Here is a 25,191-nt window from a genome sequence, read left to right on the forward strand (position 1 = left end):
AGGGTCAGGATCTTGTGAGGCCTGTTTAGAGGGTAAAGGGAAAGAAACCTATCTTGCAGACTTGCAAGGACACTGTTTGGTTAATTGGAGACATCACGGCTGAGAAGGAGCTGTCTTAAAGATAAACATTCAGAACTGGGAATTTGTTTTCTTCAGATAAGAAGCCTGCACAATTGAGCATGCGTGCAAGTGGATACTTTGACCCTTACCACACTGAATGTAGGGAGAAGGGATTTGACCATCTATTCTAAGACTAATTATCATATGCCTGCCTTCTATTTAGCATAAGTTTGATTATGTAGATGATGTAACTATATAAGATGAAGAAAACTATTGTAAGGTTGCTTTTTGGGTGAAGTTTTGTACCCTCACATGCCCAACCGCTTGCTTTGCTTGCTTTTATTGCTTTTATTGCCTTTTTACGATCTTTTAGTGCCAATAAATCTGTTACCAAAAACTTTTACCTGGAGTCATCTATAACAAGCCTATCACCCAACACCATCTGATCAACTAACCCATGGCACCAAGCACCCCATCCAGTCTCTTCTTAATCACCTCCAGTGAGGGTGACCCCACCACCTCCCTGGGCAGCACATTCCAATGGCCAATCTCTCTTTCTGGGAAGAACTTCTTCCTACCATCCAGCCTGAACCTCCTCTGGCACAGCTTGAGACTGTGTCCTCTTGTTCTGGTGCTGGTCACCCGGGAGAAGAGACCAAGCCCCACCTGGCTACAACCTCCCTTCAGGGAGTTGTAGACAGCAAGAAGGTCTCCCCTGAGCCTCCTCTTCTCCAGGCTAAGCAACCCCAGCTCCCTCAGCCTCTCCTCATAGGGCTGTGCTCCAAACCCCTCCCCAGCTTTGTTGCCCTTCTCTGGACACCTTCCAGCAAGTCAACATCTTTCCTAAACTGAGGGGCCCAGAACTGGACACAGGACTCAAGGTGTGGCCTAACCAGTGCTGAGTCCAGGGGCAGAATGCCCTCCCTGCTCCTGCTGGCCACACTGTTCCTGATGCAGGCCAGGATGCCCTTGGCCTTCTTGGCCACCTGGGCACACTGCCGGCTCATGTTCAGCCTACCATCGACCAGTACCCCCAGGTCCCTCTCTACCTGGCTGCTCTCCAGCCACTCTGACCCCAGCCTGTAGCTCTGCATGGGGTTGTTGTGGCCAATGTGTAGAACCTGGCACTTGGATGTGTTCAGTCTCATGCCCTTGGACTCTGCCCATCTGTCCAGCCTGTCAAGGTCCCTCTGCAGAGCTCTCCTACCCTCTAACAGGGGGTAACTTGTCTGTAACTGGGAGCACTGGGCACAGCAGAAGGCAAATATCCCCAAGCTGATGCAGCATGAGGCAGCTCAGAGCTGGGGACAGCTTCTGCCTGGGCTTGTGAGATCATAGAGTCAGAGAATGGTTTGGATGGGAAAGGATCTTTCTAGGTCATCCAGCCCAACTATCCTGCAGTCAGCAGGGACATCTTCAACTAGAGCAGGTTGCTCAGAGCCCCATCCAACCTCACCTGGAATGTTTCCAGGGGTGGGGCATCTACCAAGAGACTTCACCTTGCAATGGCAAGGACAGGAGTGACTAAAGGGGCTGTCAGGGAGGAAGGTGAAGGTCTCTAAGCATCCCACCTGTCAGGACCTCCTCAGCCAGCTCGGTTGCCATCCTCTTCTTGGAACACTCCAGAGGGCCAACACTGTTGAGGAACCAGTGATGAGGCTCTTTCCCAGGGCAGCCCCAGCAGCTGGCTGTGGATGATGCGATCTGCATCCAAGGCTTTCTGCATCAGCCCTTTGGCTTCCTTCTCATTCATGAGGCAGACCTCCAGGAACTTCTCAGCATCAATGGCAGCAAAGTGCCTGTGCAGAAGGGAGATGGCCCATGGAACCAGGCTCTGTGCCTCAAAACAACAGGCCAGCTCCTCCTGCACCTCACTTAGGTGCTCCAAGGCCTCATCATGGTTAGGTGCCCGAGCACGGCTCACCTCATCCTCCTCTGCACCTCCTTGCAGTGTCCCTCGATGGACTTGCAGTAGGCTGCCAGGCTCTGCTTCTCTTCCTCAAACTGCTTCTCTTGGTTGGCCAGTTTTGTTCTCAGGTTATTGAGCAAGCTGTGGAGCCTGGGGAGGGACAGCACAGCTGGGCGACCCCAAAGAGACACCTTTGGGCATACACAGCTCACATGAAGGCTTTGGGACATGGGGCTGCTTACCTACTGGTGACTGCTCTGTGCCAAGGCCTGACTGACCCTGATGCAGCTGGCACAGGTTGGCCATGGCCAGACAAATTGCTTTGGGTTTGGATAACCCCTGCCTCTGCCCAGGGGTGGGTCGGGACAGAGCTTGTTGGCCTATCCTGGGTGATGGTCTCTACACAAAAGGGCACAGGGCAGAGCCTGGCTTCCAGTGATGGATCTTTACCTGTTGATCTTCCTCTTTTGCTGGGACCTGAGGATCATGTTCTCCTCATCCTGCTTCTTGAGCACCATGTTTGGGGAAGGGAGGAGGGACTGAAGTTGGGCCCAGCTTTCAGTCTGTGGGCCACAGAATGGGCCTCTCTCCTCCACCTGAACATGTCCAGACCAGGCTGGATGAGGCTCTGGCCAGCCTGATCTAGTGTGGGGTGTCCTGCCCATGGCAGGGGGGTTGGAACTAGATGATCCTTGTGGTCCTTTCCGACCTTGACTGATACTACTTACTGCTATGAAGTTGGATGGGGCTTTGAGCAACCTGCTCTAGTTGAAGTTGTCCCTGCTGACTGCAGGGGGATTGGATTAGATGACCTTTTATGGTTCCTTCCCACCCAAGACATTCCATGATTCTATGATTCCATGACAATTTAAACCTTCCTTATACAAAACTCAAGCCCACGATTTTTTTCTTGCATCCACGGTGGACACAGAGACCATCTCCTCCTCCTCCTCCTGCATCACACAGAACTGTGTGTACTTGCAGACTTCTCACCTCCAGACTTGGACAAGGACATGCAGATATGAAGCAGAGAGGAACAAACACCTCCCCTGCCCGATATCAAAACTCTCCCACAGCTACAGCTCAAGGCAGCAGGTGTGGTTTCACAACAGCCCTACATTGCTGCCTGTGAACCTGGCTCTCCAGCATCCTGCTGCCTCCCTCTCCAAAGGGCTCAGAGACACCAGCAAATGTTTGTGTCACCTTCCAGGTCATCGATATGAAGGTGAAGGAAGGTGCAAAGTCAGGACTGTCCTCCATGGATGTGTCCTTTCAGGGACTTGCAACGGTAGTATTTCATCTGAAGTTGGACAAAACCTTCTAGACATGGAGGTGTTCAAGAGGGGATTGGATGTGGCACTTGGTACCATGGTTTAGTAGTCACAGAAATCACAGAATCACCAAGGTTGGAAGAGACCTCAAAGATCATCCAGTCCAACCTGTCACCACAGACCCCATGACTAAACCATGGCACCAAGTGTAGTAGAATGGGATAAGGAAAAAGGCCTACAGGACTATCTGGCCTTCTGATAAGGATAAGGAATGCCACAGAACACAATGGATTTAGCTGAATCATCAAGAAGTGTCGCAAGGACACTGTAGTCGTGTAATCGTGAGGGTCGTAAAACAAGTAGGGGGCTTATCCAAACAAGATGTGTGTGGCTAGCTGAAGTAGGATGCTAAAACCGCAAGAGGTGGGGTTGACATGTAATCTGTAGCCAATAGTATGTTACCAAGTAGGCATAATTATAGTAAACTGTATATAAGATGTGTCTGATGCTCAATAAAGTTGGATTCCGCTGATCACATTGATCGTGTAGCGGCCCCTTCTTGCAACAGTTGGTGGAGAATGCGGGCAACGGCGCCTTGAACAGGGACCCCACAGAGTGGATCCTGAACCCAAAAAGGAGGGTTCTGCAAATCTCCGAAAGGAGTCACGGCGAAGAAGGAAGCCGTGCCGTTCCGAAGAGGACTATTCAGGGTTCGAGAGCACGAAAAGCAAGAAGTATTCCGGTCCAGGATAGCAGTACTGGTGCTGTGTTTACCGACCCACAGAGAGGCGGAGGAAGCAGCAGAAGACCGAAGACGCCGTAAGCCGATACTGCTCTGAGTAGTCTGTGCGCACAGGTATTACCGCATAATAGATAGTAATGGATAGGCAGGCGGCGTATGATTTATTTAAGTGCTTTTTAGAAAAGCGAGGATGTAAGTTGGATTTTAAAAGGGAGTTAGTACCCATGTCAGAATATGCAGAGGAGGAATTTCCTCCGTCGCCTCACTCTTCTGAGTTGCCGAAGGGTGAAGAAGTTGTGGAGACAAAGGAAGTAAAAAGGGAAGAGGTTAACGATGATTTAGGACAAAGAAACAGAGATTATTGGAGAAGGGTTGCAGAGCATTTACACGAAGAGGGAGATGAAGAAGGAGAATGGTGTAAGTTAGGAGATAAGCTTTTTGACAAACTGTGGGACTGGGTTACCATCAAGCTGCAAAAGGCGTGGCGAGAATGCATGAACTGTGTTAAAACCTATGAACTGGAACAGCGAATGGCTGCTGCAGTTAGAGCAACTTTGTCAGGACGAGATGCAGCGCCAGGTGTATCTGAGTTGCAGCTGAAAGATGTGTTTGAGAACTATCGACCGATCGACCGGGGCCGCCCCCGATACATCTTGAGGCGACCACACCGCGTTTACCAGCCGTCACCACTGCCGTTTGCACACAGCGGGGAAAAAAGCCGGAAAAAGGCAGCTCAGTGTGTTCGACCCCTTTTATCAACACCTTCCTCTGACATCACCAGCGAGGGTTCGGATTCCGAAGACAACACCGGCAGCGAGGAATTCAAACAGCGCCGACTTTGCTTTACGGCCCCTCTTAGAAAAAATGGAGGGCTTGGAGGCTCGCGATTACAGCGTTCCTACCATCGCACTCCTCCCGCGAGCCCTGCCGACCCCCGCGGATACCGACGGCTCCGACCAAGGCGGTACCGGCTGACGCACCACCGACACCGACAGCACCGACAGCAGCAGCGGCCCAGCAGCGGTCACGGCAGCAGCCCCCACCCCGTTCCCCCGCAGCGGCTTTAGCCGCACTACTCTGCTCTGATTTAAAGCAACAGTACTCATTTTGTCATTTCTGATTGTAATGTCTTTCAGAGATTTGTTATTTAGAGTTTTGTTAAGTTTTTCTAATAAGCATAATGAATAAGTAAGCATTTGGTATTTACAGGTACTTGGTATATAGTAATTGCAGTAAGGTGTAAGTACTTTGTAATGAGTTTATATTGTATGATTTTCTTTTGGTTTGAACCTTTTTTAATTGTGTGCTTATAGGCATTTCAAAGGAGCTCCATGTAATATAGTTAAGGAATGTATAAACAGGTTTTAATTTTGGAAAGTGTTTTTTAGTTAATGTAACAATTTTATTTCTTTTTAGACATTGATTTGATGGATTAATTTTAACATAGTTTTTTAAGGTTTTAAGGATTTTTGGTATTAGCATAAGTTAAGGGTTTGTTATAGGTATGTTATGGAATGAGAATTTTGGTCTTATTTTGTATTTGTAATAGCTTTTAAGGATTATATATATAATGGTACCAATAAGAGATTAGTATTACTAGGATGAGCAAAAATGCTATTGGGCAAAGCAATGAAGTTCTTTTGCTCTTGCTGTTTGCCTGCAAGTTTTCTGTCTGTGAAGCTAGAGCCTAGCCAGATCTACCTTTACAGATTAAAGAAATCTTGCTACTATTAAACAATTTATGATTTTTGACCATCCTAGAGAAAATAAAAATGTAACATATCCCTAAAGCAGATTGTAACACAGTGTTAAGGATTGCATTTATGTTTTAATCTTTGTAATGCGTTCAGGCATAATCACGTATTTTTTGTTATTAAGAGGAGTGAAATGCAAAGATCGAAACTATTAAGATCTAAATTCCTTTTTTATCACTTAGTCTCAATGCATAAGCATGTTCAAGAACTGGAATAGAGAGTAACACATTTGCAGATTGATAATAATGGTTAGTTTAAAGAATTGTTTAACACTTAGGGCTGTATATCATAATTGCTTAATGATTGTATGATTAGAGAAAATGTTTATATGGATTTAAATGTTAACTCATCAGTTTGTTGTAATTTTAAATAGTTCTAGGAAAAGTCAAAATCAATTATAGCACAAAATACATTTTAATGTTAGGTTATAAAAACAAAAGAGGGGAATTCAGGTATTATGTTATAAGAAAGAATAGTTAAAGCATACTATGTTCTCAAATTTTCATTTTATATGTGATTTTAAATGTGATCTAACAAAACTTAGAGAGGATGTAAGAATTATGGAAGTTTTAGCTAGGAGAAATTTGAAATAAAAAGAAACAGCATTAGGCCAACGGTGAGCATTAATAGGACCCAGTACCTTTCCTTAGCAGAAACAAAACACCTTACGGGGTCCTTGACTCAAGCTTTAAAGAAAACGGGGCAAAAGGGTCAGGAGAGTGTACAGACCTGAGTATTGGAATGGGTCTTTCCATCCTTACAACCACAACATACCATTTTTCAAACAATTTTTGAAGGTGCTCTCACTAAGACTGCACCTTTGCAAGATAAGATCCTAGGTTGGATGTCGCAGCAATCGTGGATTAGTATACCAAATATAAGGAGCAACCAATTGTGGGTGCTCTGACAGTATTTACAGACGCAGGGAAGCATTCCCGAAAAGCTGCAGTGACTTGGCAAGATAAGAGTATTAGCCAGTGGATACATGTGATGTTAGAGGCAGAACCACAGGACTCACTTCAAACTTTGGAATTGAATAAACCAAACCAGGTTGGAAGAGACCTTCAAGATCATCGCGTCCAACCCATCAACCAATCCAACCCACCCAAACAGCTAACCCATGGCACCAAGCACCCCATCAAGTCTCCTTCTGAACACCTTCAATGACGGCGACTCCACCACCTCCCCGGGCAACCCATTCCATAGCGCAATCACTCTTTCTGTATAGAACTTCTTCCTAACATCCAACCTGAACCTCCCCTGGTGCAGCCTGAGACTGTGTCCTCTTGTTCTGGTACTGGGTGCCTGGGAGAAGAGACCATCATCAGCCTGTCTACAACCTCCCTTCAGGTAGTTGTAGAGAGTGATAAGGTCACCCCTGAGTCTCCTCTTCTCCAGGCTAAGCAGCCCCAGCAGTGTTGTGGCAGTGTTGTGGGAATTACAGCAATGGATGAGCCAACCTCTTAATAATAGTGTCAGATTCCATGTATGTTACAGGGGTTGTACAACGGATAGAGGATGCCCTGATTAAAGATGTAACAAATAAGAGATTATATGAGTTGATGTTGAGGTTACAACAAGCCATAAGATGTAGGTCAGCATCATATTGTATTTTGCATATTAGAAGTCATAAGTTTGATGTTGGCCTAGGAGAAGGAAACGCTCAAGCAGATAAGTCGGTATCCTTATCTGTACCAGTCTCAGCCTCAGTAAAGGCCCGAGAAGCACATATGACCTTTCATCAAAATGCGAAAGGGTTGGCCAAGGAAGCATTGCGCTTTTTGTTTATTGTTATTATTATTATTATAGCTGCACGAATAATATTTAGATGTGTAATGAAACAGTTTGATCGTTTTACTGAATCTTTTGTAGTTGTTAAAGAAAACGGGGGAATTGAAGTAGAATGGGATAAGGAAAAAGGCCTACAGGACTATCTGGCCTTCTGATAAGGATAAGGAATGCCACAGAACACAATGGATTTAGCTGAATCATCAAGAAGTGTCGCAAGGACACTGTAGTCGTGTAATCGTGAGGGTCGTAAAACAAGTAGGGGGCTTATCCAAACAAGATGTGTGTGGCTAGCTGAAGTAGGATGCTAAAACCGCAAGAGGTGGGGTTGACATGTAATCTGTAGCCAATAGTATGTTACCAAGTAGGCATAATTATAGTAAACTGTATATAAGATGTGTCTGATGCTCAATAAAGTTGGATTCCGCTGATCACATTGATCGTGTAGCGGCCCCTTCTTGCAACAACCAAGTGCCACGTCCAATGCCCTCTTGAACACCTCCAGGGATGGGGACTCCACCACCTCCCTGGGCAGCACATTCCAATGGCAAATGACTCTCTCAGTGAAGAACTTTCTCCTCACCTTGAGCCTAAACTTCCCCTGGTGCAGCTTGAGACTGTGTCCTCTTGTTCTGGTGCTGGTTGTCTGGGAGAAGAGTCCAACCCCCTCCTGGCTACAACCTCCCTTCAGGTAGTTGTAGACAGCAAGAAGGTCTCTCCTGAGCCTCCTCTTCTCCAGGCTAAACAATCCCAGCTCCCCCAGCCTCTCCTCATAGGGCTTGTGCTCAAGGCCTCTCCCCAGCCTTGTTGCCCTTCTCTGGGCATGTTCCAATGTCTCAATGTCCTTCTTAAACTGAGGGGCCCAGAACTGGACACAGGACTCAAGGTGTGGCCTAACCAGTGCAGAGTACAGGGGCACAATGATTTCCCTGCTCCTGCTGGCCACACTACTCTTGATGCAGGTCAGGATGCCATTGACCTTCTTGGTCATGAGGTGTTGGGTGACAGGTTGGACTTGATGATCTTTGAGGTCTCCTCCAACCTGGTTGATTCTATGATTCTATGACATCAGTCCCAGCTTGGGGTTTTTGAGGAGGACATCCCATGGGGGACAAATAATGAGCCAATGGTGTGCCAGGGATGTGCTCTTCCACTGCAAGCCCTCCTGCCTAAGGGCAAAAATAAAAACCTTTATTAGAATAAACCAAACCATGTTGGAAGAGACCTTCAAGATCATCGTGTCCAACCCATCAACCAATCCAACCCACCCAAACAGCTAACCCATGGCACCAAGCACCCCATCAAGTCTCCTTCTGAACACCTTCAATGACGGCGACTCCACCACCTCCCCGGGCAACCCATTCCATAGCGCAATCACTCTTTCTGTATAGAACTTCTTCCTAACATCCAACCTGAACCTCCCCTGGCACAGCCTGAGACTGTGTCCTCTTGTTCTGGTACTGGGTGCCTGGGAGAAGAGACCATCATCAGCCTGTCTACAACCTCCCTTCAGGTAGTTGTAGAGAGTGATAAGGTCACCCCTGAGTCTCCTCTTCTCCAGGCTAAGCAGCCCCAGCTCCCTCAGCCTCTCCTCATGGGGCTTGTGTTCCAAACCCCTCACCAACTTTGTTGCTCTTCTCTGGACTCGTTCCAGCAAGTCAACATCCTTCCTAAACTGAGGGGCCCAGAACTGGACACAGTACTCGAGGTGTGGCCTAACCAGTGCAGTGTACAGGGGCAGAATGACCTCCCTGCTCCTGCTGGCCACACTGTTCCTGATGCAGGCCAGGGTGCCCTTGGCCCTCTTGGCCGCCTGGGCACACTACCGGCTCATGTTCAGCCTACCATCAACCAGCACCCCCAGGTCCCTCTCTGCCTGGCTGCTCTCCAGCCACTCTGACCCCAGCCTGTAGCACTGCATGGGGTCGTTGTGGCCAATGTGCAGAACCCGGCACTTGGATGTGTTAAATCTCATGCCGTTGGGTTCTGCCCATCTGTCCAGCCTGTCGAGGTCTCTCTGCAGAGCCTCTCTACCCTCCAGCAGATCAACTCTTGCCCCCAGCTTGGTGTCGTCAGCAAATTTACTGATGATGGACTCAATGCCCTCATCCAGATCATCAATAAAGATGTTAAAGAGCACAGGGCCCAGCACTGATACTTGGGGCACACCACTAGTGACTGGCCGCCAGCTGGATGTGGCACCATTCACCACCACTCTCTGGGCTCGGCCATCCAGCCAGTTCCTAACCCATCGCAGTGTGCTCCCGTCCAAGCCATGGGCTGACAGCTTGGCCAGCAGTTTGCTATGGGGGACGGTGTCAAAGGCCTTGCTGAGGTCCAGGTAGACTACATCAACAGGCCTCCCCACATCCACCAGGCGGGTCACCTGATCATAGAAGGAGATCAGGTTGGTCAGGCAGGACCTGCCCTTCCTAAATCCATGCTGGCTAGGCCTGATCCCTTGGCCATCCTGTAAGTGTTGTGTTATTGCACTCAGGATGACCTGTTCCATGATCTTGCCTGGCACTGAGGTCAGGCTGACAGGCCTGTAATTCCCTGGCTCATCCAACCGGCCCTTCTTATGTATGGGCACCACGTTGGCCAGCTTCCAGTCCTCTGGGACCTCGCCAGTGAGCCAGGACTGCTGGAAAATTATGGAGAGTGGCTTGGCCAGCTCATCTGCCAGCTCTCTCAGCACCCTAGGATGAATCCCATCTGGTCCCATGGACTTGTGGGGATCCAAGCTGCTAAGGAGAGTTCCAACCACCGCCTCATGGAACATAGGGAAACTGTGCAGCTCCCTGGCTCCTTCTGCCAGCTCTGCAGGCCAGCTGTCAGGAAGACGTTCTGCCCTTCTAGTAAAAATTGAGGCAAAGAAGGTGTTAAGTATCTCTGCCTTTTCCTCATCCTTTGTTACAATGTTCCCCTCCGTATCCACCAAGGAGTGGAGGTTTTCCTTCCCCTTCCTCTTACTATTAATGTATTTATAGAAGGACTTTTTGTTGTCCTTCACAGTAGAGGCCAGTTTAAGCTCCAAGTGTGCTTTTGCCTCCCTAATTCTCTTCCTACAAGACCTAGCAACATCCTTAAACATTCTGTGGGTTGCCTCCCCTCTCTTCCAAAGGTGATACACCCTCTTTTTTTCCCTCAGTTCCATTAAAAGTTCATGAACCATCCAGGTTGGCCGTCTGCCCCGGCGGCTCATCTTCCGGCACATTGGCACAGCCTGTCCCTGAGCCTTCAACAATTCTTCATTGAAGTAGGTCCAGCTCTCCTGGACCCCTTTGTTTTTAAGGGCTTTATCCCAAGGAACCCTCTGAATTAGTTCCTTGAGTAACCCAATGTCTGCCCTCCTGAAGTCCAGAGTGGAGGTCTTCTTGCCGCCCCTCTTGGCTTGACCAAAAACCGAGAATTCAATTATCTCGTGGTCACTGGACCCCAAACACCCTCCAACCACCACATCGCCCACCAGTCCTTCCCTGTTGGTGAAGAGGAGGTCAAGCATAGCCTTGCCCCTGGTAGGCTCTCGCAGCACCTGGGATAAGAAGCTGTCCTCCATGCATTCTAAAAACCTTCTGGACTGTCTCCTCTCTGCCGTGTTGAGTTCCCAGCAGATGTCAGGCAGGTTGAAGTCGCCCATGAGAACAAGGTCCGGAGATCTTGAGACAGCCCTAAGCTGCCTCTAGAATGCTTCGTCAACATCTTCCTCCTGGTTGGGTGGTCTATAACAGACTCCAACCAGGGTGTCTGCCCTGCTGGTCTTCCCTCTAATACTTTTCCACAAGCATTCAACCCGATCGTCCCTAATCTCCATCTCAATAGCATCTAGTGCCTTCCTGATGTAAAGGGCCACCCCTCCACCCCTTCTTCCTCGCCTGTCTCTCCTGAAGAGCTTGTAACCGTCAATTGCAGCGCTCCAGTCATGTGAGTCGTCCCACCATGTCTCTGTGATGGCAACTACATCATAATTTTCCTGCTGCATCAAGGCTTCCAGCTCCTCCTGTTTGTTACCCATGCTTCGTGCATTAGTGTACATGCACTTCAGCTGGGCTGCTGGTTTCACCTCCGACTCTAGCTTGTCGCCCCCAGACTCTTGTCTGAGAGGACTATTTTCAGCCCCTTCCCCCTTCAAAACTAGTTTAAAGCCCTGTCAATGAGACCCGCCAATTCCCTACCCAGGATCTTTTTATCTTTGGGGGACAGTCCGTTCTCATATACAGTGATCTTTCCCCTTCTCTGGGACAGATGTACTCTATCTGTTGCCAGCTGGCCTGGTGCAGTAGAAAGTTTCCCAATATCAAAAAACCCAAAATTCTTTTGACTGCACCAGCCTCTAAGCCACTTGTTAACTATAGCTGCTGACCTGTTCCTTACTGTATTCCCTCTGCAGTTAAGGGAAACTTACTCATGATAATTGTCACATTAGAGAAATGATGGGTCTATGGCTAGGAGTCAGAGGAAAAACCTCACCTCTCCTAGGCCAGGACCTTGGCAAAGGAGGCAGATCAGGCTGATCTGAAGTGATTTTCTGTCGGGAGACTCACACCATTTAATCCTCCCATCAGTCACAATGGCAGACATAGCAAACACCAAGGTGCTGCCTGTGTCCTAGAGGTACAGTCCATGGGCTGAAGACCCCTGAGAGCCAAGATGGACACTGTGATGTAGAACCCATGGAGAGGAAACAACGACTCCATTGCCCTGTTGGCACAGGGTTGGACTGTGGATGCTGAAGAGCTGAGGTGACCAGGTAGCAGCTGCAGCTTCCATACCATCCTGCTGCCTCCACACCCAAAGAGCAGAGAGAGATCTGCTCTGCTGCCTCCCATGGCACACAGCAGCCTTTGCTCTACCTGCACATCTGTCTGCAGCTGGATCTTCATGCTGTTATACGCCTCCTCATCCTGTGCCCGCAGCTGGTTCAGCTGTCTCTCATACTCCATCACCTTCCTCATACGGGCATGCAGGTACTCCAGCTGTGGGCAAAAGGAGAACACCACAGAACCACAGAAACATTCAGGCTGGAAAAGAGCCTCAGGATCACCAAGTCCAACCAACAACCCTACTCTGCAAGAGTCACCCCTGAACCATATCCCCAAGCACCACATCCAAACCACCTTTAAACACATCCAGGATTGGTGACTCAACCACCTCCCTGGGCAGCACCTTCCAATCCCTGACCACTCTGGCTGGGGAAACATTTTTCCTAATGTCCAGACTAAACCTACCCGGTCACAGCTTGAGGCCGGTCCCTCTTGTTCTGTCACTAATTACCTGTGAGAAGAGACCAACACCAGCCTCTCTGCAACATCCTTTCAGGTAGTTGTAGACAGCTGTCGTAGTTTGGGCTGGGTGCCCTCTGCTACAGGGGTGTTTCCTGTGTCCAGAAGTCCAGCCCAGTGGGTGGACACAGGAAATTAGGTTATTTCCTACCATGATCCCTTGCACCACTATAAGTTTCACGGCGGGGTCTGGCACTTCCTCTTTCCTTCCTCTTCACCACCCGGTAACTGGGGCAGAGATCTCCTGGCCATGGGCCTGGTTAGGCCCAAGGCCACGGGGGGGATGGGCAGTCTCAGATCTGGCCAGCTGAGACTAGCCTAGCAGTGGGGGGGGGGAAGGAGGAGCCTTGGGGGTTTTGGGTGCACCCTCAGGTGGGGATGGGATCTTTCTGGGTCTGTTTTGGGGTTCTTCTTGTCACTGTGCTTCTAGTTCTCTGCACGCACTCACTGTTTTCTATTTAAACTTTCCATCACTTTTGCAATCTGTTTGTCTGAGTCGCTATTTCTGCGTGTGGTGGGGAGGGGGTTTGCCCCAACCCATTACAACAGCAATGAGGTCTCCCCTCAGCCTCCTCTTTTCCAAACTAAGCATCCCCAGCTCACTCTCCATAAGATTTATTCTCCAAGCCCCTCAGCATCTTCCTTGACCTCCTCTGCACTGGCTCCAGCACCTCCACATCTCTCTCATGTTGAGGTGCCCAAAACTGGACACAACACTCAAGGTGTTGCCTCACCAGAGCTGAGTACAAGGGGACAATCACCTCCCTGCTCCTGCGGGACACAGCATTTCTAATACAGGCCAGGATCCACCAATCCTCACAGAGCCCTATATTAATACAATTGTAAGAAGAGACCTCCAAGATCATCAGGTCCACTCAAGCTGTGGTGCTGAGCGGCCAGGCAGAAAGGGACCTGGCGGTACTGGTTAAGAGCAGGCTGAACATGAGCCGGCAGTGTGCCCAGGTGGCCAAGAAGGCCAAGGGCATCCTGGCCTGCATCAGGAACAGTGTGGCCAGCAGGAGCAGGGAGGGCATTCTGCCCCTGGACTCAGCACTGGTTAGGCCACACCTTGAGTCCTGTGTCCAGTTCTGGGCCCCTCAGTTTAGGAAAGATGTTGAGCTGCTGGAAGGTGTCCAGAGAAGGGCAACAAAGCTGGGGAGGGGTTTGGAGCACAGCCCTATGAGGAGAGGCTGAGGGAGCTGGGGTTGCTTAGCCTGGAGAAGAGGAGGCTCAGGGGAGACCTTCTTGCTGTCTACAACTCCCTGAAGGGAGGTTGTAGCCAGGTGGGGGTTGGTCTCTTCTCCCGGGTGGCCAGCACCAGAACAAGAGGACACAGTCTCAAGCTGTGCCAGAGGAGGTTCAGGCTGGATGGTAGGAAGAAGTTCTTCCCAGAAAGAGAGATTGGCCATTGGAATGTGCTGCCCAGGGAGGTGGTGGAGTCACCATCACTGGAGGTGTTTAGGAAGAGACTGGATGGGGTGCTTGGTGCCATGGGTTAGTTGATCAGATGGTGTTGGGTGATAGGCTGGACTCGATGATCTCAAAGGTCTTTTCCAACCTGGTTAATTCTATTCTATTCTATTCTATTCTATTCTATTCTATTCTATTCTATTCTATTCTATTCTAACCAAAAGCCAGCCAGTGTCCTAGGATCATTGTGGTCCTTTCCAGGTCATGGGCAACAGCTGTGATTTCCATGATGACTCCTGCAGTAATGTGACAGAGGAGCACAGACCAAGCATCATTTTCCCCCCTCTTTGTTTAAAACCATCTCCCCTGGTCCTGTCACATCAGACCCTGCTGAGAAGATTAGAATCATAGAATTGTTCTGGTTTAAAGTGACCTTTAAGATCGTCATCTCCAACCATTAGCACTGCCAGATCACCAATAACCCATGCCGAATAGAATAGAATAGAATAGAATAGAATAGAATAGAATAGAATAGAATAGACCAGGTTGGAAAAGACCTTTGAGATCCTCGAGTCCAACTTATCACCCAGCATCATCTAATCAACTAAACCATGGCACCAAGCACCCCATCCAGTCTCTTCCTAAACACCTCCAGTGATGGTGACTCCACCACCTCCCTGTGATCCTCCCCATCTTGCTTGTAGGTCCCTTTGAAATACTGAAAGGCAGCAATAAGGTCTCCCTGGAGCCTCCTTTTCAGGCGGAACAACAACTTCAAATCTCAGCCTGTCCTCACAGCAGAAGGGTTCCAGCTCTTGCATCATGATTGTGGCCTCCTCCTGTCCCAACAGGTCCATATCTTTCCTGTGCTGAAGACCCCAGAGCTAGACCCAGCACTGCAGGTGGGGTCTTACCAGTGCAGAGGGGCAGAATCTCCTCGCTTGACCTGCTGGCCACACTGCTTTGGATGCAGCCCAGGACGCGGTTGGCGTCTGGTCTGCGAGCACACATTGCCGGCTCACGTCCAGCTTTTCACCCACCAGCGCCCCCAGGTCTTTCTCCGCAGGGCTCTCGATATTCAGGGAATTTTTGGGAACTCGGGAAAAGAGCAACCTCCAGCTCCTGCAATCACAAAGGGAGGCGAACAAGTGGGTAGACGGCAGAGCCTCCGGAGAGGGGGCGAGGGGTAGTGAGGCTGTGCCTGGCGAGGTCCCGCCCCAGAGGCTTCAGGCCGGCCCCCGCCCGCTCCGTCCCGCCCCTTCGGTGCCTCCACCTCCGCCGGCACGGGCTGAGCCCCACACTACCGGCAGGCGGGCAGCCGGACCCCCTCCCGCCGCCTTGCCCGGCGCAGAGGCCGCTCCAGGCGCTGCTACTCGCCCTCGGAGTGGTAAGACACACATCCGCACGCACATCCAGCGCTGGGCACCCCATGTGCACGGGCACCCCATGTGCACGGGCACCGAGGAGTCGGCGTCCGGACACCGCAGCAGCTCCGGGACTGCGAGCCCTGGTCAGGGCACCGGAACAGCACCGGGACTGGGGCAGCGGGCACTGGCACTGCCATGGCTGAGAGGGTCCGGGTCCGGGCACCTAGGATGAGCGTCCCGATCCGGGTATCGGAGCAGCACTGAGAATGGGGCACCGGGCAGCAGAGGAGCACCGGGGGTAGGGGAGTGGGTCCGGGGACCGGGTGGCACAGCCGCCCCGAAGGGGTCTGGTGCTTCGAGACCGGACACCGGAAAGTCCGAGGGGGTTGTGGCACTGGAGAAGAGTCTCGGGAGTGGGGGTCACGTACCGGGGACCACCCCGAAGCTGAGGGTTCGAACACAGGGACAAGACCTTCGAAGGGTCCGGCCACCCCCGGCTCACTTCCCCACGTTGCCGGCTCATCCCGGCACGCTCGCCGGTGCCTGCCCGCCCTTGGTGGCTGCCAGTGGCCCGGGCCGGTGTCACTCAGGCTGGTGCCTGCCCGGGGAGGGAGCTGCGGGGTGTCACAGGCAGGAAAACGATTGCATCAGGAACGGGGCTGTTTTTCCAACTGGGGCTCTCGGGAAATCCTGCTCCGGCTTCCCTCCATCCATCGCTTCTCCCTCCAGTGCCATGGAGAGGGAAGCCAGCGTCTCGATCAGCAGCTTAGTGCCCGCCTCTGCCACCACGTCCCCCACGGCCACTTTCAAGGAAGAGCTGCTGTGCCCCATCTGCTACGACCCTTTTCGGGAAGCCGTGACGCTGGGCTGCGGCCACAACTTCTGCAAGGGCTGCGTGACCCGTTCCTGGGAGCACGGCGCTCACGTCTGCCCCGTGTGCAAGGAGCGCTCTTCGCTGGACGACCTCCGCATCAACCACACGCTCAACAACCTGGTGGAGAAGATCCTCAAGGAGGAACGACAGCGGCGAGGCCAGGCAGCCGCCCTCTGTCCCCTGCACCACCAAGAGGCCAAACTCTTCTGCCTGGAGGACAAGGAGCTGGCATGCTTTGCCCCAGCGGTTTGCTCTGTGGGGAAGGGGAGTGGGCGGATTCTTTGAGGGGTTTTGAAGGGTGGGCTGGTCCCCACGTTTCTTTGGCTTGTTGATCCTCGGGCAGGCCGGGCTGGACCCAGACATGCTGGTTATTGCAGCAGCTGATTGTTGCAGCGGTGCCTCGAGGCTGGGAGTGGTTGCACAATTTGCCCAGCCGAGGAAGGGATGTAGGATGGGGACACAACCCCGGGCCCTGCGGGGCAGGATGGGCCACGGCTGTGTGGGGAGGAGTAGGAGAGGATGGGGCTCTGGCCAGCAGCTGGGCAGCGTGCCAGGCCCCGCTGCGTTTCCCATCCAGGAAAGCAGCTGCTGCCTCCCTGAGTCACCCGTGGGGGATGAGCCAGATTTCAAATGTTGCAGGGAGGACGTGGTGCTGCTGTTGGACAAGGCCTGGCCATCTGCCCGTGGTGCTGAGCCTCCCTGGGAGCTGCTGTCAGCACCAAGACAGGCAGGGATTTGAGTGTGCACCAGCAGAAGGGTTTAAAAATGTAAGGGAGGATTCACCACGGAGCAAAGCTCCCCAGGCTCGCGTTGCCCAGCCCCGCACCACACTGACCCCATCCAGCGCTGGCAGATCTCAGGCTGCAGGAGGGGAAAGCTTGACTCGAGCGAGGATCCTGCTTAACCTTACCCTGCTGGGTTTGGTGCTCTTTTTCCACTTGGGCATAGGCTTGTGAGGTTCCTGAAGGCATTTCCTCTCCACAGGCCAAGCTGAAGAACATGGAGACCTCCCTGCGGGATAAAGTGAAGGATTTTGGGACCGCCCATCGTGCCTACGAGGCCATCTTGAAACACAACCAGGTGTGTGGCCCCTCCCCAGTAGGGCCTGATCCTGGCACACGTGTACACACGTGCACACACACCCCTGAGGTGCAGCTGGCTCTGGGGTGGAACTGTCCTGGGCTGCTCTGTCCTTGAGCGAGGGGAGCGCTGCTGGGGGGGAGGAAGGATTCCAATGAGGAATTGAGCACCAGAGGGATGAGGCTGGCTGGGACATTGATTTGTGGAGTGGAGGATCCCAGTGGGAGCCTAGCGAGTCCCTGAGCACTGGAGCTGGTTGGAAGGCTCAGGAGGAAAGTTTAGGAGGAGGCTGGGGGAGCCCAGGGGAGCTGTGGATTCTGATGGGAGGTGGTGACATCCCTCCACGGGGCAGGCGGAGGTGACGCAGCTGAGGGAGCAGATCAAGCAGGAGTTTGAGAAGCTGCACAGCTTCCTGTGCAGTGAGGAGCAGGCACTGCTGGACGAGCTGCAGGAGGAGGTGCAGCACAAGCAGGACTTCATCGAGGGCAAGATGAAGCAGCTGTTGGAGAACTGCCACACCCTGCTCAACGAAGCCAAGCAGCTCCAGAACGACCTCAAGGAGGACGACTACACCTTCCTCATGGTAAAGTCCATGCCCTACGGGGTGCCACCTCTGCCCTGGCACCCTCCTGCCACTCGTGCAGAGTGGTGGGCGAACCTTTGGGTGTTTATAAGCCCCTGGGACTCTTTACAAGTGGGGGTCTGATGCTCGATGTCTTCTTCTCTTGCAGGCTCGCAAGAACCGCAAGTGCAGGTAAGTCCTGGTCCCCACTGCATCCCATGCCGAGTGGCACAGGGTGCTGGAGGTGGCTGAGCCCCCACTATCCCTCCCTGAATGGGGTCTCCTGCCTGGATGCAGAGTGAGGTCACTGCCCCAAGCGACTTCCTGTACCAGCACATCCCTTCTGGGTCTGGGTGCTCCAGCAGAAGGTGGTACTGGAGGGCCCCAAGGCCAAGGCAGCACCCCTTGGTGCTTCTGGGCAGGGTGAAGGAGCACACATGCAGACACAAAGCAGCACCGCAGGTCTTGGGGGCAGCATTAAAACCTTGATGTTGGTGCTGAGATCGTCCCACCATCAGTGTCTACCCTCCTGGGTTGTGGAGAAAAGCCCAAAAGGAGATGGACTGTGTTAGTGGGGAAGGCTTTGCCAAAACATGGGGTGCCAGGGGATCCAACCCACTGCCTTCCTCCATCCTTGACCCATCTCTGTCCTCTGTCCCTACCCAAGGATTGCCTGTACAGCTGAGGAACGAGAGGGCATGCCTGTAGGGATGTTTTTTGACGTTGCCAAGTACCTGGGCTCAGTGCAGTACAACGTGTGGAAAAAGATGCTCAACATCATCACTGTAGGTGAGGTGCTGAGTCCCCCTCCAAAGGATGGTTGTCCCAGCACGAGCTCAAACAGCTTTTGCATGGCGCAGCCTCAAGGGTGGTGGGTTCTGGAGAGAAGAGGAGCATGGAGCAGCCATGCCTGTGGCTGATGGGCCCGAGGAGGGGAGGTAGAGAATGTAAAGGCTGCTTTGGGGCATTTGCACCCTAGAAGAGAAACCCTTGAGGGTGTGTTTCTCCATGGTGAGCTGGGGGATGGATGGATGGATGAGTGGGTGGGTGGATGGATGGGTGCAAGGACAGATTGATGGAAGGATGGGTGCAAAGACAGATGGATGGATGGATGGATGCAAGGACAGGTGGATGGATGGATGGATGGATGGATGGATGGATGGATGGATGGATGGAAGGATAGGTGCAAAGACAGGTGGATGGATGGATGGATGGATGGATGGATGGATGGATGGGTGCAAGGACAAGTGGATGGACGGTGGATGGATGGATGGATGGACGGATGGAAGGATGGGTGCAAGGACAGGTGGATGGATGGATGGATGGAATGATGGGTGGAAGGACAGGTGGATGGATGGATGGATGCAAGGACAGGTGGATGGATGGATGGATGCAAGGACAAGTGGATGGAGAGATGGATGCAAGGATGGGTGGATGGAAGGATGGATGGATACCTGCAGGGCTACTGTCCCCCCATCAGCTCATCCCTGCAGCAGTCCAGACTCCTAACACACATGTCCCCACCACAGTCCCCTTCACCTTCAACCCCAACTCCGCGGCGGGCTGGCTTGAGGTGTCAGAGGACCTCACCAGCGTCACCAACAGAGGCTACAAGATGCTGGTGGAGAACCCTGAGCGCTTCACCTCGGCCCCCTGCATCCTGGGCTCTCGGGGCTTCTTAGACGGCTTCCACACCTGGGAGGTGGACCTGGGCGGCGTCACGAACTGGCGTGTGGGGGTGGCTCGGCCGCCCAGCGGCACCCAGTGGCCCTTCCACCACGACGCTCGCTCTGGCTTCTGGTACATCTATCACCTGCCCGGCATCGACATCGAGATGGACGGAGCCTCCAACGCCACGCGCCTGGAGACCACCCTGGGCAGCGTCAAGCGCATCCGGGTGGAGCTGGACTGCGACGAAGGGGAGCTGTCCTTCTATGACGCCGACTGCCGGGCCCACATCTACACCTTCCACAAGAAGTTCAGCACCGCCGTCTACCCTTACTTCTACGTGGGGCCTGCGGCCGTGGGCGCCATGCACGAGCCCCTCCGCATCTGCCCCCTCCGGGTCCACGTCCAGGAGGATGTCTCTGTTTAACGGCCGTACCACCACCTTCACCTGCATTTGGGGTTCCCCAAGTGCTTTATTTTCCCCCTTCAGCTTTCCTTAGGGAAAAGAAAGGAAGGAAGAAAAGAATGAAGAAAAGAAGGAAGAAAAGCAAAGCAAGAAAAGCAATGAAAAGCAATGAAAAGCAAAGCAAAGCAACCAAAAGAAAAGAAAAGAAAAGAAAAGAAAAGAAAAGATAAAAGAAAGGAAAAGAAAAGAGAGGAAAAGAAAAGAAAGGTAAAGAAAAGAGAGGAAAAGAAAAGAAAGGAAAAGAGAGGAAAAGAAAAGAAAGGTAAAGAAAAGAGAGGAAAAGGAAAGAAGGAAGAAAAGATAAGAAGCAATAAAAGTGTCTATTTAGTGTGTTTTTTAAAAAAAAGTTATTAATAAAGGTTGTCCTGATATGATTCTGTGCTTCTGTGCCCCCCCCAACCCTCCCCTGCCCCGCCCCCAGCTCCTTTCCCATTGGAACTGGATGATCCTTGAGGTCCCTTCCAACCCCAACAATTCTATGATTCCATGAACAAGCCCTTTCCTCCTCCCCCTTCTCCCCACGACTTTATCCCTTTGAAAGGCTTTTCCACAAATGCCCAGCTGCAGGAGTCTGGTGATGATGTGCAGGTTGGTGTTTGGAAGTAGAAGTGTCTCAGAAGTGGGATGAGAGGCGGCTCAAAACCACCCTCTGCAACCCCATGCTGGGTCTGCCTTGATCTTAATCCTGCCCAAAAGGTCTGTCTTTCCATTCTGGTGAGCACTTGGGGCTCCAAGGTGATACTCTGGGGAAAGAGAAGGTGCTTGGTGAGCTGGGATGCCGCGGCTGCCCACGCAGCCCGGCCAGACAGGACCTCTCTGGCAGGATGCTGATATTAATGGGTGGTTTCCATGGTTTCTCCCTGATCACAGAGGATGCTTCCTAGGAAGGGCAGGAAGAACCTGCACTCCCTATTGGACCTGGAGGGGAACATGGTGACCAAAGATGAGGAAAAGGCTGAGGTCCTGAACACCTTCTTTGCCTCAATGTTTAACAGCAAGGCAGGAGGAGTTCAGGACGAGTGCCCTCCTGAGCTGGGAGATGGGGTCGGGGAGCAGTGTAATGCGCCGGAAATCCATGAGGAATTAGTTCGGGACCTGCTGAGCCACTTGGATACTCACAAGTCCATGGGACCAGATGGGATCCATCCTAGGGTGCTGAGAGAGCTGGCAGATGTGCTAGCTAGGCCACTCTCCATCATTTTCCTCCAGTCCTGGCTCACCGGTGAGGTCCCAGATGACTGGAAGCTGCCCAATGTGGTCCCCATCCATAAGAAAGGTCGGATGGAGGAACCTGGAAATTACAGGCCAGTCAGCCTGACCTCAGTGCCAGGGAAAGTGATGGAGCAGATTATCCTGGCGGCAATAACTGCGCACCTGCCTCTCCAACCTGATCTCCTTCTATGATCAGGTGACCCGTCTGGTGGATGTGGGGAGGCCTGTGGATGTGGTCTACCTGGACTTCAGCAAGGCTTTTGACACTGTCCTCCACAGCAAACTGCTGGCTAAGCTGTCAGCCCGTGGCTTGGACCGTAACACTCTGTGCTGGGTTAGGAACTGGCTGGAGGGCTGGGCCCAGAGAGTGGTAGTGAACGGTGCCACATCCAGCTGGCGGCCAGGCAACAGTGGTGTCCCCCAGGGATCAGTGCTGGGCCCCGTGCTCTTTAACATCTTCATCGATGATCTGGATGAGGGGGTCGAGTCAGTCATCAGCAAGTTTGCAGATGACACCAAGTTAGGGGCAGATGTTAGTCAGTTAGAGGGTAGAAAGGCTCTGCAGAGGGACCTCAACCGACTGGACAGATGGGCAGAGTCCAATGGGATGTCATTCAACAAGTCCAAGTGCCGAGTGCTGCACTTTGGCTACGGCAATCCCATGCAGAGCTACAGGCTGGGGTCGGAGTGGCTGGAGAGCTCCCAAACAGAGAGGGACCTGGGGGTGCTGATCGACAGCCAGCTGAATATGAGCCAGCAGTGTGCCCAGGTGGCCAGGAGGGCCAATGGCATCCTGGCCTGCATTAGGAATAGTGTGGCCAGCAGGAGAAGGGAGGTCATTGTGCCCCTGTACTCTGCTTTGGTTAGGCCGCACCTTGAGTACTGTGTCCAGGTCTGGGCCCCTCAGTTTAAGAAGGACATCGAAACACTCAAATGTGTCCAGCGAAGGGCAACAAGGCTGGGGAGGGGCCTTGAACACAAGCCCTATGAGGAGAGGCTGAGGGAGCTGGGATTGTTTAGCCTGGAGAAGAGGAGACTCAGGGGTGATCTCATTGCCCTCTACAACTACCTGAAAGGTGGTTGTAGCCAGGAAGGGGTTGGCCTCTTCTCCCAGGCAACCAGCACCAGAACAAGGGGACACAGTCTCAAGCTGCGCCAGGGGAGGTTCAGACTCGAGGCGAGGAGGAAGTTCTTCACCAAGCGAGTCATTCGTCATTGGAACGGGTTGCCCAGGGAGGTGGTTGAGTCATCGACCCTGGAGGCGTTCAAGGGGACATTGGACGTGGCACTTGGTGCCATGGTCTAGTCATGGGGTCTGTGTTGATAGGTTGGACTCGATGATCCTCGAGGTCCTTTCCAACCTAAGTTATACTGTGATACTGTGTGATACTGTAACAAGAGCAGGCAGGCAGAAAACAAAAGGGAGATGCTGAGGCGTGCGGTGTGGGGTGTCCAACTTCATTACGTCAGCTGATGTTATCCATGCCCAGATGAGCATCCCTGGATATGGGGAGAGGAGGAAAATCGGTGTGAGCATCCAATTGCCATCCCTGTGCTGTCCCCTGGTGCTGTCACCACCACTCCCCCTCAAAAGAGGGAACCTAAAACTGGGGGTTTGTGCAATAAATGGTACCTGCATCTTTGCTGAGATTAATTCCATTGCCCTGTGGTGAAGGCACATTATGCCCCGATACTGAATCTTGTCCCAGCATGTGGGCAAGTTCCCCCTCCTCCTGGAGGAAGACAAAAGCCAAGGCATTAGCCAGGCTTGCACGCACCCAGCGCATGCAGCGCTCGTGCTGACACCACGTATGGGCATAATTCTAGCTTCACACTTTCTATAGGCTGAAGCCAGTTGCTTATGAGAGTGCCCATTGGTCAAGCCCAGCCTCGAGGAATCTATAAGTATTACCCCAGTTGGTAAACACGTTGCCCCCTCATTTACTTTGTCTCTATGCTTGCTCGAGAGAGTAACTCTCGAGCTGCAGCCTTTGCCATTGAGCTTATTGTTGTTAGCTTCTGTTATACATGCACGCATACTGGAAGCCTCTGCATCGTTGAAGAAGCCCAGAGGGAGGACCTTCGCTGAGCCTGAGGAGTTCAGCGTTGCTGCAGCCGGCCGTGCCGATCGGGAGAGCCCATCGTGCCACCGGAGGACTGGACCAAACCCCCGAGGGTAAGATCTGCCCAGTTGCCGGGGAGAAGGGACTTGATCCATACCGAGTCCACGTATGCTTAGCCCCGCCGTAGCGGGAGAGGAGCCGCCGAGTGCCGCTCTGAGGAGCCGCCGAGTGCCGCTCTGAGCCCTGTGAATCCCAGGGAAAACCAAAGCATTGTTCGTGCTTATACTGCACCGGACCCGGGACCACTACGAGAGTCCTGTTGTTCCTTTAAGCTCGGTAAAGAGAATCCGCCGCCTAACGCAGCCGCATTCTCTCCCCGAGGCTGTTTGCATCAGCCCCGAGAACCGCCGTGGTTGGGCCGACCCCCGTAGCTTCGCCTGCTTCCGTCGTTCGAGCCCGCCTACCGGCCACCGTTGTCCCACCCTGCCGTGCGAGCCGACTTCTGAGGGCCGATCCCACGGACCGACCCTGTCCAGGACCGATCCCTGTTATCTGAAGGGAATTGAATATCGTCCACGTGCTTTCCACCCACTAGCACTCAGTTCAAAGTATCCGCGTCTAGCAGAGTAAGCGCTGACGCACAGAAAGATTATAATATTGCTGTGTATAGCCAGAAGCCGCCCGCGTCCCGCCGAGTCTCCATCTAGTGGCCAAGCGGCGGAACTGCACCCTTCGTTATATAAATACAGAAAGGGTTTATAGATAGTTCAATTACGTTATAATCATAACACTAAGCCAGTTGTGGAATCTATTTCACGAACGTGCACTAGAACATGTATATAAGTTGGTGATTCATCGGTTATTAATAGTTTGATAATTAATAAATTTATATTTTCATAATTCATATTTCATATTAATAAATTTAATAACCTCTTCACCACATGCCCCAGACACAAAGAAGTGCCTTGACGTGGAAACCAAGGCAGTGAAGCTGCTCCTCCCACCAGCATGGACCTCTCCTCCGGAGGACATTCATCACCCAGCCTGCAGCAGTGGGTGATGTCTCCCTGGGGCTGAGCATTTATTCACAGCTGGAATCGTTTAGGCTGCAAAAGACCTTTAAGATCATCAAGTCCAGTCATTAACCCAGCACTGCCAGGTCACTACTAAACCAGCACCACAGCTACACAGCTTTTAAACCCCTCCAGGGATGGGGACTCCATCACTGCCCTGGGCAGCCTGTCCCAGGGCTTGGCAACCCTTCTGAGGAAGAAATTGTTCCTCATGTCCAACCTAAACCTTCCCTGGCAGAACTTAAGGCAGTTTCCTTGTGCCCTGTCACTTGTTCCTTGGGAAGAGACTGAGCCCCACCTCACTCCAACGTGAGTGTGAGCATCCAATTGCCATCCCTGTGCTGTCCCCTGGTGCTGTCACCACCACTCCCCCCAGAAGAGGGAACCTAAAACTGGGGGTTTGTGCAATAAATGGTACCTGCATCTTTGCTGAGATTATTTCCATTGCCCCAGACACAAAGAAATGCCTTGACGTGGAAACCAAGGCACTGAAGCTGCTCCTCCCACCAGCATGGACCTCTCCTCCGGAGGACATTCATCACCCAGCCTGCAGCAGTGGGTGATGTCTCCCTGGGGCTGAGCTTTTAAACCCCTCCAGGGATGGGGACTC

At 52.2% G+C, this 25,191-nt stretch overlaps 2 protein-coding genes across 4 annotated transcripts; one reads left to right on the forward strand and one right to left on the reverse strand.

Annotated features, from left to right (window-relative positions):
* Window positions 1-1,645: 1,645 nt before the first annotated feature.
* LOC137456845 (dynein regulatory complex protein 1-like) lies at window positions 1,646-2,487 on the reverse strand. Its single transcript, XM_068168513.1, has 3 exons — window positions 2,420-2,487; window positions 1,985-2,119; window positions 1,646-1,859 (listed from the first exon to the last, which is right to left on the reverse strand). The coding sequence occupies exons 1-3, from the start codon at window positions 2,485-2,487 to the stop codon at window positions 1,646-1,648; spliced, it is 417 nt and encodes a 138-aa protein (XP_068024614.1).
* Window positions 2,488-15,489: 13,002 nt separating this feature from the next.
* LOC137456842 (E3 ubiquitin-protein ligase TRIM35-like) lies at window positions 15,490-20,604 on the forward strand. Of its 3 annotated transcripts, none has more exons than XM_068168508.1 (7): window positions 15,490-15,603; window positions 16,313-16,712; window positions 17,442-17,537; window positions 17,890-18,120; window positions 18,269-18,291; window positions 18,767-18,888; window positions 19,629-20,604. In XM_068168508.1, the coding sequence occupies exons 2-7, from the start codon at window positions 16,317-16,319 to the stop codon at window positions 20,192-20,194; spliced, it is 1,434 nt and encodes a 477-aa protein (XP_068024609.1). In that variant the 5' UTR covers window positions 15,490-15,603; window positions 16,313-16,316; the 3' UTR covers window positions 20,195-20,604. The 3 variants fall into 3 exon arrangements, with proteins under 3 accessions (XP_068024609.1, XP_068024611.1, XP_068024610.1); XM_068168510.1 differs by having other exon boundaries at window positions 16,313-16,703; XM_068168509.1 differs by lacking the exon at window positions 15,490-15,603 and adding an exon at window positions 15,644-15,829.
* The last annotated feature ends 4,587 nt before the right edge of the window (window positions 20,605-25,191 follow it).

The sequence above is a fragment of the Melanerpes formicivorus genome, unplaced genomic scaffold (assembly GCF_026170545.1).
Source record: "Melanerpes formicivorus ecotype bairdi unplaced genomic scaffold, bMelFor1.0.p_v2 SCAF_140, whole genome shotgun sequence".
Lineage (NCBI taxonomy): Eukaryota > Metazoa > Chordata > Aves > Piciformes > Picidae > Melanerpes > Melanerpes formicivorus.